General features: G+C 42.7%; 1 protein-coding gene and 1 pseudogene across 18 annotated transcripts in view; both read left to right on the plus strand.

Moving 5' to 3' along the window:
- LOC102098914 (uncharacterized) overlaps nucleotides 1-14,582 on the plus strand; it is a 42,172-nt gene that overhangs the window by 5,009 nt on the left and 22,581 nt on the right. For 10 of the 18 annotated variants that reach the window (XM_065050274.1, XM_065050258.1, XM_065050266.1 and 7 more), the window contains 3 exons: nucleotides 6,605-6,736; nucleotides 11,142-11,180; nucleotides 12,781-12,947. In XM_065050274.1, coding sequence (XP_064906346.1) covers nucleotides 6,695-6,736; nucleotides 11,142-11,180; nucleotides 12,781-12,947 — 248 coding nt within the window. In that variant the 5' untranslated portion in view covers nucleotides 6,605-6,694. The remainder of the gene's footprint in view (nucleotides 1-6,604; nucleotides 6,737-11,141; nucleotides 11,181-12,780; nucleotides 12,948-14,582) is intronic. The other 8 variants (XM_065050267.1, XM_065050269.1, XM_065050268.1 and 5 more) reach the window with 1 other exon arrangement.
- On the plus strand, nucleotides 627-6,598 carry LOC135578854 (FMR1-interacting protein NUFIP2-like; annotated as a pseudogene).

Raw genomic sequence — 14,582 nt, forward strand, 5'->3', positions numbered from 1 at the left:
GATCCCTTTTCATTTCTCTTTAGAAACAGTTTAGATCTGTTAAATAACATTGTGACAGTGCTCAAGTCTGCAGTCTTAAAGACATCTGCTTGGTACTTGAATTTTACAAAGTAAAGAGCTGGTCTAGTGGGAAAATTGGCTTAATATCTCATCTGGGTAGTCTAATGAAATTAACATACACATCTATATAATGATATATAGTGTATACAGATCCTTGTGCAGCTGATTGAGAAAATTCTAAGTGGCAACATATGCTGGTTTGTAACTTCAAAGAGTTTGTTTTGATCCACTCAATTTCAGCCACTTTGTTTAAAAATATATTGGGAAAGACATTTTGATCAAGCGGAGGTTAAATTGTACTTGATAGCCTGCGTGTCAAAATTAATCCCGAAAAAACATTTCGTAACTTCGGTTGGAATTTCATATTCCTAAGTGAAAAGATTTACTGAGAGTATATTAATACCACTAATCTTGTTTTACGGCAACATGTACTTGAAATGACATAATGTACAAGTCATGCACTTAATCAGCCTGTGGGTTAGTTGACACTAAAGTGAGTGGAAGTTCAGTTAAAAACTCTGTACCTGTGTTTCCCTGGTCTACCGGTGGGTAATGGAGTGTGACACATGGTAACAATTGTAAGCGAAGGTAAATATATAGAAGATGTTATTAAGTTCCCTTTTATTTCCATGAAGCCTGCACTGAACATGAATATGTTATTCAAACACTTAGACCTGTATTTGCTGATTAGATATTTTGAAATTTGTAGGCTATTTAGTGATAGATTCATTAAAGCAGCTGTCTTTCACTGCTGGTGTAAAACTTTCCCTTTGTCAAGGGTGTTTTCACTTTTTTAATTGGGGATTTTTATAGACAAAAAACATCCTCTGAAACTCCAGAGTAAGGGCAAGAGGCTTCAGTCATTTTTGCATGTAAAAGTACTTGGAAATAGTGGGACTCTGGAGTTCGAAGTACTTGTGGTTTTGGACCACAGTTAGTTTCTAAATGTATAAAAATCTGTCATTAAAGACAATATCAATATCTTTAATAATTGTAATTGCAGTTCAGGGCTTTGTTTCTAAGCTGCCTGGTGGCAAATTATTCCTTTTTCTAAAAAAAATAAGTCAAGAATTGCCATAAATGGGGAGGTTGCAAATTTGAATTTCTGAAATTACTGACTTTAGGAAGACTGAGGTTATGATAATTGTACATACACAGCCATAGTTCTTGGTGGATAAATCTGTATTCCATGGTTTCCCAAGTGCTTAATGTCTTGTCATTGACATTCTCAGTTTTAATACAAATGTTGCAGCAATGTTCTGTGTTTGTTTGTTAGTTATTTTTTTAGCTGAGGAAGCTCACAGGGGCACTGGTGAGGATAATGTTTCATACAGGTACAATTGAGAAACAAATTGGAATCTTCCCCAACAGACTTTTTGCCATGTAGCTTTGTAAAGCAGATAGGCATAAAGATAAAAGAAGTTTAAACCAGATATGTCAGAAAGAGACATGTGGGTCTTTAAACTTAACATGAGTTTTCCAATGTAACCTGATTCTGGAACCTGTAAACCCTCAGGTGTTGCAGGTGGAAGTTTTTAGGCCTTCCTCATGATGTCCCTACAATATTAATATAATGTTTCAAATAATCTCTTTTCTTTTTTCCTGGAAGACTGGAGCATGTGGAATGCAAACCTGTGACATAAATACTCTTCCATAATGGTATCAATGTGTGTACACGTGCACGCTGCATCTCTCTACAAGTACAATGTAAATCCACCTGAAGATACTACTATTTGTATGACTCTGAAAAGCAGACATTCAGATTAGGAACATTCCCATTAATCCGTGAGGAATAATTCAAAGTTAAGGTTTATCTTTACTACGGCTTGTATTTGTTCAGTGCTAGAAGGCTGTGGAAAGTGTGTGTACATATATATGTGTATGGGGAAAACATCCCTGTCTTCACTGAGGGACAGGATATATGGGGTGGAAGGCACCAGAATTAGTGGGGTGACCATATGGAAAGTGTGTGTACATATATATGTGTATGGGGAAAACATCCCTGTCTTCACCGAGGGACAGGATATATGGGGTGGAAGGCACCAGAATTAGTGGGGTGACCATACACATGCTGAGAGGGCTCGCTATTGGTAAGGTTCATTTAAAGTTTCTAGTATTAACTTTAAGAAACACTGATGGGAAGATGAGTGGACGTGACACTCCTAAGGAGGACCAGGACCACCCCCAGTTTTTCCAGTGGACAACAGCAGTGCTAAAATTGTTCCCAAAATAAGTTATGCAAGTAAAGTTCAAACCTCAACAAAGCAGCGCAAACCCCGTCCGTGTCGTCTTCATCATCTGCTGGGAAAACTCAGGCCCAAACATCAAGTTGACTGTCCCAGTTCCCCACGTGTGCTATGAAATGTGTTACTTCCACCAGCTTCTCCAACGGGCCGGTTCTCGCAGGGACCACTGGACAATCAGCAGAATCTGGGAGATATCTTCCAGAATCAGTGGGGCTTGTCTTTCATAGACAAGCCCAGCGCTGGCCCCGAAACTGTTATGGGGAAATCTGTGGATAATCAGTTAATGGAAGTGACATTTCAAGGGGAATATCCTAGCACTTTGGTTTCACGGTGTGCTGAAATCATTCCCTCAGGAACTGAACAGCCTCTGTTTCCTAAGGCTTACGAGCTGGATAAAAGGACTAGCCCTTAAATGCTTAGTGCTATTCTTAAGCCTGGGACTGCTGTTGAGGTATTTTAGCTTTGGAAGTCGCATCACACAGGTGATTGGTAGCCAAGACGCTTTAGTGTTTCTTTCAAGAGACTGTGAAAAAGAGCATCCTCTGGCCTCTCCTATGAACAATTTGCTAGAACAGAGGTACCAGAGAGGCCTGGAAAGGCAAGATAGCTGGGGTTCTTTTGGCCTGGTGGCTGCTATTCTATATCACACTAAAGAAATGGAATCTGTGTGAAATTTGCAGAAGAAAGATCCCCAAAGGATAATAATTTATGAGGAAGCTGCTACATCAGAGTGGTTCCAAAGAATATTTATGGATATGGTGATAGGCGCTTTATATATATAAATATATAAATATATATATAGTGGGATTGCTTTTTTTGGGATATCAAATGGTTACATTGCTGAGGAGTCATATAATTCCTCCAGTGAGCTTTGAACTACCTGTCAAATCCAGTGAAACTGAGGGAGAAGAGGATGGATGTCTTGGCGATAATGCATTTCTGTAAGTGCCATGGAAGCTGACAGCCCTGCAGAGGAGAGATGCAGATGAGCATCGTTGCAGGGAGAAAGGTGGCTGCGTGATTTTAAGGGATTGTTACAGTGGCTGCATTAGGGTAAGGAGGGAGGGACTGGGGAGAGCCAGAGGAAACTGGTGCCGTTGTGATGAGCTTGGGATGGGGCAGGAACGTGTAGAAGCCAGTTATCAGTTTTTGCCACTGATGGAACAACTTGTTTCCTTCCTTGTGGCTCTGTGGTCATTTGTCTTTTTGCTCCAAGTTCTTCTGGAACAATGTCAGAAGAAAACTTCAAACTCTTTACAAATTCAGGGCATTATATTGAAGTACTCAATGGGAACCATGTTTTTTTCATTTTATTTGCCAATTTGATGCAATGCAAGCTGTCAGTGCTGCTTTACCTAAAGCATTGCCTTCTATTACACCAAAGCTCTAACGTTGCACCCTCATATCTTGAAGATATCCTGAAAGACCTTTCTAGGAATGAATTATTCACCAGTAGTGCAATAAGCATCTGTTTCTGTCAACCCCTAGAAGCTAAGTGACAGCTACAGAAATTTACCATTGAAAATGCATTTACCTGAAAGAGTATCGGCTTAAGCACTGCGGTAGCATTCACCTTGGTTTTTTAACAGCTCTGTAAATTTTAAGCTTTGGTTGGACTTGTGGTTGCGAAGCCTCACGCAGCACCTGCAATTCTTTGAAAGTTTCGTATGATTTGAAGTAGTTCCTATTTTGAGATATAAATGGTTAGTTGTTTGGGCTTTCAGATGTCAATTAATGCTTTGTGAAGTTGCGAATAGTTACATTGGGATTAGCCAAATCATTAATGGGTTTCATTAATTCTGCTTTGACAGAACAGCTAATAAATCATGAATAGTTAAAAGATCAGTAAAGGTACTCAGACATGTATTGACTGGACAAATCATCATGAGTGGTATAAAGATATTACTATACACTACTGTGTGTAGTAAAATCAGCACCTAGGAGCGGTTGTGTGCACCTGAGTCATTTCATTGCAGAGTCCCCTGTCTTAGATTAGGTACAAGAAGCCTCATCTTCCCATCTGTGTGAGCGATGGAGTTTTCTGTAGCATCAAGTGTTGTGCTGCTGCAGTTCTTCTCTTACAAAACAGCTGGTGTGTTGTACTTGGAGAACAACAGGTGCAAGAGCAGCAAGCTCAACACCTCCCAGCAGTACTGACGTATCTACACAGATATTTCACTGAGCTGTTCTGCAACCCGTTCCTGGCTGTGGACTTTCTGAGCATGGTGATGAAAATGCTGTAGGAAACCCGATAAAAGTGACTGTCAGAAGTGGGTTAACTAATTCATCGTAGCTGGTTTCTAGAAGGCCCTTGGAAAAGAGAAGAACAGGGACTCAACTATGGGTTGAACAAATCATTGTAGCAGACTTCAGATTGGAGATCAGGTTGGGTAAATCCTTAGTTCTGCCGTTCAGCAGGTCAGAGTAGGTCACCCTAATATAGTCTGACATCATCTTATTACTTTAGGAGAAAAGCAGGTGATACGTTATGTTTTAAGAATATATCGTCACATGACTGTTGCACACTTTGTCTTGATTTATCTTAATCATAAAAGTAGCCTTTCCCCCATTCATTGCTTCCATCAATTAAAGCTTTGTGACAGTGAAGATGAAAACTTACATTTGTGTATCGTACAGAGTTTTGCCATGTCATGTAATGCAAGCAGCTGAAACTGGAGAAATGGCACAGGTGCAAAGTGTGTGTGACGACTTGATAATCTGCTTTTCAATAGGGGAAGTGTAGAAGGTTTTACTCCAATGTGTAAATAGATGTGCAGGGAAGGATTTCAGAGTTGGTATGATATGCTTTGAGCGCTCTTGGGAAGGCACTTTTGTCACACCTGCTTTTGAATAGCAACGTGTGGCAGGAGCCCACATTGCCTTTGACACAAGTTACGAGTCTGCAGACGGAGCGGAGCCCTGAAATGGGTGCAGGATCGTGGGGTGAGCTGGTGGGGTACATGTGGAGCTGTGCGATGTATCAGAATGAAGAGTCTTATCACGCAACACACATCTGTCTGCATGATCCTAATTGCAGCGTGGTGCTGCTGGTTGATCTGTTCTGTGATCCATTGGATTGTGACCTGACTGAAGGAGAGAAGCCAGAAAGTTGTGGTCAATGGGGCAGAGTCCAGTTGAGGCCTGTATCTAGTGCAGTGCCTCAGGGGGCAGTGCTGGGACCAGTACTATTCAGTATATTCATCAACGACTTGAATGGGGGAATAGAGTGACTGTCAGCAAGTTTGCTGATGACACCAAGCTGGGAGGAGTGGTGACACTGGAAGCTGTGCTGCCATCAGAGACCTGGACAGGCTGGAGAGCTGGGTGGGGAAAAATTTAATGAAGTATAACAAGGGTAAGTGTAAAGTCTTATATCTGGATAGCAACAACCCCAGATTCTAGTATAAGTTGGGGAATGACCTATTAAAGAGCAGTGTAGGGGAAAGGGACCTGGGGGTCCTGGGGACAGCAGGGTGACCATGGGCCAGCACTGGGCCCTTGTGGCCAGGAAGCCAATGGTACCTGGGGTGGGTTAGAAGGGGGTGGTCAGTAGGTCAGAGAGGTTCTCCTGCCCCTCTGCTCTGCCCTGGGGAGACCACACCTGGAATATTGTGTCCAGTTGTGGCCCCTCAGTTCCAGCAGGACAGGGAACTGCTGGAGAGGGTCCAGCGCAGCCACCAAGATGCTGAAGGGAGTGGAGCATCTCCCGTGTGAGGAAAGGCTGAGGGAGCTGGGGCTCTGGAGCTGGACAAGAGGAGACTGAGGGGTGACTCATTCACAGGGATCAGTATGGAAAGGGTGAGTGTCAGGAGGATGGAGCCAGGCTCTTCTCGGTGACAACCAATGATAAGACAAGGGGCAATGGGTGCAAACTGGAACACAGGAGTTTCCACTTACATTTGAGAAGAAACCTGCTGGGGGTGAGGGTGGCAGAGCCTGGCCCAGGCTGCCCAGGGAGGTTGTGGAGTCTCCTTCTGTGCAGACATTCCCACCCGCCTGGACACCTTCCTGTGTAACCTCATCTGGGTGTTCCTGCTCCATGGGGGGATTGCGCTGGATGAGCTTTCCAGGTCCCTTCCATCCCCTGACATTCTGTGATGCTGTGAACGTCATCCTTGTTCTGTTAATGTGTTAAATGTAGGTAGTAACTGGAGGAGATGTGGGTGTTGTGACGTGGAAAGGTGGTGAGAGGAGCGATGAGGGGTAGCTAGAAATGAGTTTCTTGCATAATGAGTAGATCTTTGACAGACATAGTAATTATTGCTTTTTTTTTTTTCTTTTTAATTGCTTTTTAATAGGCCAAATCCGTCCTTAACGATCTAAATTCCGGCTTGCACAGCAATGCTGGGTGCTTCAGAGAAGAGAACTCGTGTACTGATGACAAGGACATGGTCAAACAAAGTGCCCCCCCTGGTTATTACAAGTCACAGGTGAGTCCAGAAAGTGACTTTGCTTAGGTAAACAGAAATAAATGCTTCTATGATACGTTGCTTTTTTTAACTGGTATACTGAATAACCACATAACGAAAAAAAGCCACCAACCCTCAACAGCTGCATTTTAGATGGAGCAGCTTTCAATATTTGTGTCAGTAAAGGAGAGTAATCCTCAATTCATGGAAGTCAGCGGTTCATCATGCTCACAACTGCTGGAAGTTACCGTGGACAAAAGAAGAACATCTCTGATTATATGAAATAGATGTATTTAGATGCTAGTGTTGAAAACAAACAAAAGAAATGGCCCAGTAGCCAATGAGTGTTCTTAATTGGGGTATAGTGTGCTATAGATTAAGATGGCTGTAGGTAGGACTTCTAATAAGTCTTAAGTTAAATAAACCCCTAAACCAATGCTTTTTCTTATGTCCACTTGCCAAGAAGAACAAGAAATAAACAGGAAATGTTTATCCTGCCAAGAAATCAGAGAAGAATACATTCAATATATAAGTAATAACACTGTGCAGTGCTGTAATTTACTGTTGTTAAGATAGATGCTTATAAAAAGCATCTGCAAGCAATGGTCTGTGGCAGTGAGTTCTTGCTGGTTTAGGATCACCCACCATAAAAAAGGCCTTTTCTTAATTTAGCTGAAATGCTTTTTGGAAAATCAAGAACTTCCTATCAGATGGGACTTCATGTCAATCAAAGTAATTTCTTCTAGTTATATTATGAAGCAAATATTTAGCTCTGATTACATTTTTTAGCTTAGAAAATATCCTTTTAGAGAATTTAGTCTGATATAAGCTGTAGACTGTTCTCACCTCTGAGCAGGAGAGAGATGCCCTGTTTAATATTTTTAGTCTGCCCACTAATGCTGTAGTTCAGCAAGATACCCCAGAAATACATAACGTCACTGTTAATGTTCTGTACAATTGGCATAATGCTGGTTTAAGAACTGGCTGGAGGGCCGGGCCCAGAGAGTGCTGGTGAATGGGGCTGCATCCAGCTGGCGGCCAGTCACTAGTGGTGTCCCCAGGGGTCAGTGTTGGGTCCAGTCCTGTTTCACATCTTTATTGATGATTTGGATGAGGGGATTGAGACCATCATCAGCAACGTTGTTGATGACACCAAGTTGGGAGGGAGTGTGGAGCTGCTGGAAGGCAGGAGGGCTCTGCAGAGGGATCTGGATAGACTGGAAAAATGGGCCGATTCCAATGGGATGAAGTTCAACAAGGCCAAGTGCTGGGTGCTGCACTTTGGCCACAAGAACCCCCTGCAGCGCTCCAGGCTGGGCACAGAGTGGCTGGAGAGCAGTCAGGCAGAAAGGGACCTGGGGGGACTAATGGACAGGAAGCTCAACATGAGCCAACAGTGTGCCCAGGTGGCCAAGAAGGCCAATGGAATCCTGTCCTGTATCCAAACCAGCGTGGTCAGCAGGACAAGGGCAGTGATCCTTCCCCTGTGCTCTGCATTGGGGAGGCCACACCTGGAGTATTGTGTTCAGTTCTGGGCCCCTCAGCTCAGGAAAGAGATTGAAGTGCTGGAGCGGGTCCAGAGAAGAGCAACAAGACTGGGGAAGGGACTTGAGCACAAGCCCTATGGGGAGAGGCTGAGGGAGCTGGGCTTGTTTAGTCTGAAGAAGAGGAGGCTTAGAGGTGAGCTCAGCACTCTCTAGAACGACCTGAAGGGCAGTTGTAGCCAGGTGGGGATTGGTCTCTTCTCCCAGGCAGTCAGCAATAGGACAAGGGGCCATGGGCTTCAACTCTGCCAGGGGAAACTGAGACTGGAGATTAGAAAGCAATTCTTTGCAGAGAGAGTGGTCAGGCATTGGAATGGCTGCCCAGGGAGGTGCTGGACTCACCGTCCTGGAGGTTTTGAAACTGAGATTGGACATGGCACTTAGTGCCGTGATCTAGTCAATGGACTGGAGTTGGACCAAGGGTTGGACTCGATGATCTCTGAGGAGTTTTCCAACCCAGTCCATTCTGTGATTCTGTGATAATGTAATGTGAAAATCCCTAAAATCCTTCCAGTCGGAGCTTTGATACTATTTAGTTTCATATATAATTGAGTTGTTCCCATTATACTGATGAAGTTCTAGTAATTTATTTCTCCTCAAATAAACTCTGGAAGAGCTTCTAAATACGAAGAACTTACACAAGGCTTTTGGAAATAGCAAAATGTTTTGGGAAACGCTTCAGTTTGCTGACTCCTCAGTTGCGATGAGCTTCTTGCAGAAGTTCAAACCCCTCTGCGTGCATTTGAAGAGACGATGTGACCTAAACACAGCGTTAGATGTGAGTTGTTAGTAGTTCATACCTAAGCACAGATGAGAGTTTCTCCATTATTTTGTAATTCTGTGTAACTGTAATAGGTATAATGACATATTCCAGTGTTCTGGAAGGGCTGAGTGATGAGCCTGTATCCAGGGTACATGAAGTTCCCCCTCCTCTACTGCTCTTTAGTCACATTGTCCTGCACAACTCACATTAGCAGTGATTAATGGCTCTGAAAAGAAAAGATAAATCCATTAGCTACAGATCCTATTTTTACTCTATGCAAAAGTATTTTATATTCCAGCCAAGGAGCATCATTTATCTCCGTTGCTTCCCACTAGACTAAACAAAACCAGGGCTCGGGCATTGGCATGTGCTTGTTAATACTGCTAAATTGTTGCGAAAATTGTGGCCTTGGCCAGCTATTTCTTTCCTAAATGATACTTGTGTGTGGTTCAGGGTTCATTTGTAGCAGATAATTTGGATACCACACTCCTCTTCTGTAGGGTAAGAATTTACCTGTATCACACAGGCACTGTTATGCCATTTAGTCTCTGGGCCAGAATGTTGTTGGTGTCTGTTATTTAATGACATAAATATCGACAGTGCCTTTGTATGGAATGTTTCCAGAGTGTGTCCAGCCTCTGCGGGGTTTTAGTACCTCTAAATCCATGATTTAATAGGTTTTGATGTGTGAGACGAGTTCGTGGGAAGTAATAAACCCTCAGTGTAAACTTTTTAAATTAAAACCAAATCACTAAGGGTTGTTGTGCCCTGCTCATGGTAGAAGCACGCTTGGCCAGGTAATATTTCTTTATTGCTTTTACAAACAAGGTCTTAGTCTGTGACAACATTCACTAAACCCAATTCTGGCCGAGGATTTGTAGCAAGCAAGATTTTACTGCTCTGCTTTTGAGAAAAGAATCACAGAGTCACAGAATCCCAGAATGTCAGAGGTTGGAAAGGACCTGGAAAGCTCATCCAGTGCAATCCCCCCATGGAGCAGGAACACCCAGATGAGGTTACACAGGAAGGTGTCCAGGCGGGTTGGAATGTCTGCAGAGAAGGAGACTCCACAACCCCCCTGGGCAGCCTGGGCCAGGCTCTGCCACCCTCACCAGGATGAAGTTTCTTCTCATCTTTAAGTGGAACCTTTTGTGTTCCAGTTTGAACCCATTGCCCCTTGTCCTGTCACTGGCTGTCACCAAGAAGAGCCTGGCTCCATCCTCCTGACACTCACCCTTTATATATCTGTAAACATTAATGAGTCCCCCCCTCAGTCTCCTCTTGTCCAGCTCCAGAGCCCCAGCTCCCTCAGCCTTTCCTCACACGGGAGATGCTCCACTCCCTTCAGCATCTTGGTGGCTACGCTGGACTCTCTCCAGCAGTTCCCTGTCCTGCTGGAACTGAGGGGCCACAACTGGACACAATATTCCAGGTGTGGTCTCCCCAGGGCAGAGCAGAGGGGAAGGAGGAGGGGAGAGAGAGAAAAAATAACTTAGCATTGTCTCTTTTAAAAGGCTGAGGCTTGAGATAGTGAAACGATTGATATTGAAGTTTTGTTCTTTTAGTTTATTTAGATATAAATAACTTTTTAAAAACTCTAGCTATAAAACCTGTCTAAAGTGGCTCCAGACAGGCCGAATGCATAAGGATGTATTCAGACAGTGTGTATTTCCCTTAAACCATCTGGTTTCTATTGGCTTGTTTAGGGCTTCGGATTTATTTCTCCAAGAATAAGCACCAGTCTCCCAGAGCTGGCAGTGTGGTTCCTAGTGGCAATGCAATTTTTCTCTCAGAACGAATAAAATGAGAGTTTAATAGATGAATTTAAATGTTTTTTCAAGTAGAGGACCCAGTCATCACCGTAGCACCATTTACTCCTTTCACACTGTGTTTTTTAGCCTTTTCAGGAATTTAATAACTACATGGTTGAGATCTTTCTGCAATTATTCAATCCAGATTTAGCAAATGGTTTCATTTCTTGGATCCCAAGCTAGTTTGACCATCCTGATGAAAGAGCTTTTCTTAGCTGGCTTTTTGTACCTATTTCAGCTGTATTTATAATGACAGAAGTTAATTTTATCCTCATAGTTCTAAAAACATTCTTGCTCTCCATCCCCAGCTGCCAGGTATCCAGAGTTCAGCACTTTATGGTCTCAGAGTAAGTTCAATATGCTTTGTTCTGCAGTACATCCAGAACTCTTCTGCTGCCAGGTTATACACACAGAACATCCGCATTTGTTCAAAACCTTGATTATTAATACCCAACTGAAGCTGGGGATTGTCAACCAACCTCCAGCTTGTCTCGCGGCCTCAGAAATTATCTTAGTTATGTGTAAATATATTGGAACTTCCAGTCATTTAATCTGACATTTCTTTCCACTCTCCCAGCCATTGCTGTTTGTGTATTAACAGGCAGGGTGGTGGCAAATTAACATGCTCTTTGGGGGCTGAAGATAAAATACATTAGTGTTTGTGAGCAAGCCCTTTGTTTTTATTTCCCCCCTCCCAAAAAAGTTCATTTTTGAGTTGGCCTACTGACCTTTTTTTAAAACTGATGTAGTGCTGGTTTAATTTGTTCATTAAGAAGTGCCTGTAGAATTGGGTGGGAACAGATGATGCTAAATGTTCTCCTGAGGACAGTATCTTTCATTACTGGCCTCTTGCAGCTACTGATACATCTTGGCTTTAGGAGGAGGTTGGATTTTCATTGTTGTGTTTATTTTGGGTTGGTTTTGTGTGGCTTTTAGTTGGTTGGTGGTGTGTGTTGTTTTCTTTGTGATTGTTTTTTGGTTTGTTTGTGGGGTTTTGTTTGCTTTGAGTCTCCCAAATGTTACTTTCAGAACCACATCTTGCCTGGATGTCTTTGCTTGAGAACTGAACGAGCTGCTCTTTCATTCTCTTATCATAAAATATTTTCTTTCCGAGCAAACTGGAGGTTTTACTCATAGAGTCCAAACTTGCAGAAGTTAATCAACGTGGATCAAGAGTCGTGGTGGTGAAGTTGGTTATTAATTATCAATGTGGCCTTGCAGCAGAGGCCAGCCCTGTGCTGGGCTGTCTCAGCAGGAGTGTAGCCAGTGGGGTGATTGCTGCTCTAATTCCCTCTATTTTGCACTTATAAGACCACAGCTGGATCCTGTGCCCAGTTTGGGGCTCCCCACTACAAGGAGGATAGTGGAGTGAGGTCCCTTCCAGCTCAAAGTGGGTTTCTGATACTCTGCTCAAACCTTTATCAGTCACAGATTCTGCCGTGGCAATTCCTAGTTGAAATCCCTCATGAAGTACAGTTCCCCGTGGCACTTAGATCTCCAATAATTGTACACTTCCCCATGGCACTTAGATCTCCGATAATTTATTCCTTGAATGGTAATTCAGTCAGTTTATTAGCAGGGATAATACTTCATCCCTTTGTTTTCTCAGAAGGGATGTGTATACCTGTGACATGTGCATTTCCAGTCACATAGGCTGGAAGATTCTGAGCTTGTGAACTTGAACTTACAATGTGAAATCTGTAGACAATTCCTATTATTGTTTAGCAAGTAACTTTTATTATATCCTTGTTTCTTTTTAGAAGATGCATAACTTTGTCAGATTACTTTAAGGCAGGGGAGGGAACAGATTTTGGACTGTGTCCTGTTGTCATAACTGTGCTTCATTTTCCTGAAAGAACCATTTATCTCAAGATACAAAAGGAAAGGTTTACTTTGCCTTTACTACTTTATTAAAACATCTTACGTTTCCTTCTCTTTTCAACACAGGTAAACAGCAAGAAGCAAAAAATGGACACTCAATTATTTTCCCCATTATTAGGAGCGATTACCAGTTCGTCACCTCCACTGGAATCTTCTCATCTTTACACCGACTGGTCAGCGTGTGGGGAAGATATTAGCTCAAAAACTGCTGTTCAAGACCGCACAAAGAAACGGTATGAGCAGTGTTGGTGTGATCCTATGGCGGTGTTCTGGAACACTGAAATTGTTGTGGACCAGAGCAAACGGAATTCTGCATCGTTTTAGGAAGAGTTTGCAGGATAACTAGAAATTCAGTATATTTTCTTTGCTGTGTAACAGTTGTGATACACATTGTGAAAATGGTAGAGGGTCTTTGTGCGTAGATGTGTTTATATGGAAAAACAGTTTAAAATTTGCAAAGAGTACTACATGTGGGGAATGAAAAGGAAAACAGGCATATATAATTGAAAACTACATAAGGGTAATAACCACTCTCCTTCCGTGCCTCCCATCCTTCAGTACTGTTGCTTCTAATGGTCCTGCTTGATAATGTGGAGTATTTCCTGGAACATGAGCAATGCAGAGAGAATTAGACCCCAGCTTGCTGTCGTTTTGTGCCCTTAATAGAATGCACTCAAGTTCAATTTTAAATTAAAAAAGTTTTTTGTAGTTTCGGATGCTGAATGAACTCAAAGGGTCTTTTTTACTTGAATCACAAAGCGTTTTAATTCCCCTGGAGGAATCTGTTCTGCCCAAGTCTTGGCTGTTGCAGACGCTTCTGATCATCCAGTTGTAATGCAGTAAAATTATTAAAGGTACGGAAAAGGGCAGTGAGACAGGACAGGGGTTTGAAAGCTTCTCTGTCGATGGAGAGTAAATAAGTCTACTCTTCGGTTTTGATAAATCAGCTCTGCAGATATCTATAAAATCAGGAATGATAAGAGGATTGCAAGAAGAGGGAATTATTATTTCAGTCCAGAAACTACAGGATACTCACTGGAATAATTGATTCTGTCTTTCAATTGTATATCTTATGTACAGCAATTGAAATGGTAATGTTTCTATTCCAGCCTTAGAAGTGCATAAGCAATTGTTTCATATTAATCTTTCCATGCCCCTTTTTTTTCATCTTAATTCCAAGTGCTGGCAACATGTTTGTGGGGGTTGGTTGGTACAGACTGGGACAGCAGCTTTTGACACCAATGATGTTGCTGTTGGTGTTTCTAATATCAATCTTGCTGCTTTTTTATCACTTACCTAATAAGAAAGAAAAGTTTGAGGTGGGGAGAAATGGCAGTTTGCTGGTTCACAAGATGCTGAAAGGTAACAGTTAAAGAAGACACAAGCATTGCAAAGAAGCTAAATTATAGCATGTCTACCTTGACTTGAGTAAGGCATTGACACAGTCTCCCACAACATCCTCACAGCTAAACTGAGGGAGTGCGGTCTGGATGAGCGGGTAGTGAGGTGACTGTGAACTGGCTGAAGGGAAGAAGCCAGAGAGTCGTGGTCAATGGGGCAGAGTCCAGTTGAGGCCTGTATCTAGTGCAGTGCCTCAGGGGCAGTGCTGGGGCCGGTATTATTCAATATATTCATCAATGACTTGGATGAGGGAATAGAGTGACTATCAGCAAGTTTGCTGGTGACACCAAGCAGGGAGGAGTGGTGACACTGGAAGCTGTGCTGCCATCAGAGACCTGGACAGGCTGAGAGTTGGGTGGGGAAAAATGTAATGAAATAGAACAAGGGCAAGTGTAGAGTCTTGAATCCGGGCAGGAACAACCCCAGGTTCCAGTATAAGTTGGGGAATGACCTATTAGAGAGCAGTG

Source organism: Columba livia, chromosome 2, assembly GCF_036013475.1.
Source record: "Columba livia isolate bColLiv1 breed racing homer chromosome 2, bColLiv1.pat.W.v2, whole genome shotgun sequence".
In the NCBI taxonomy this organism is placed as follows: Eukaryota; Metazoa; Chordata; class Aves; order Columbiformes; family Columbidae; genus Columba; species Columba livia.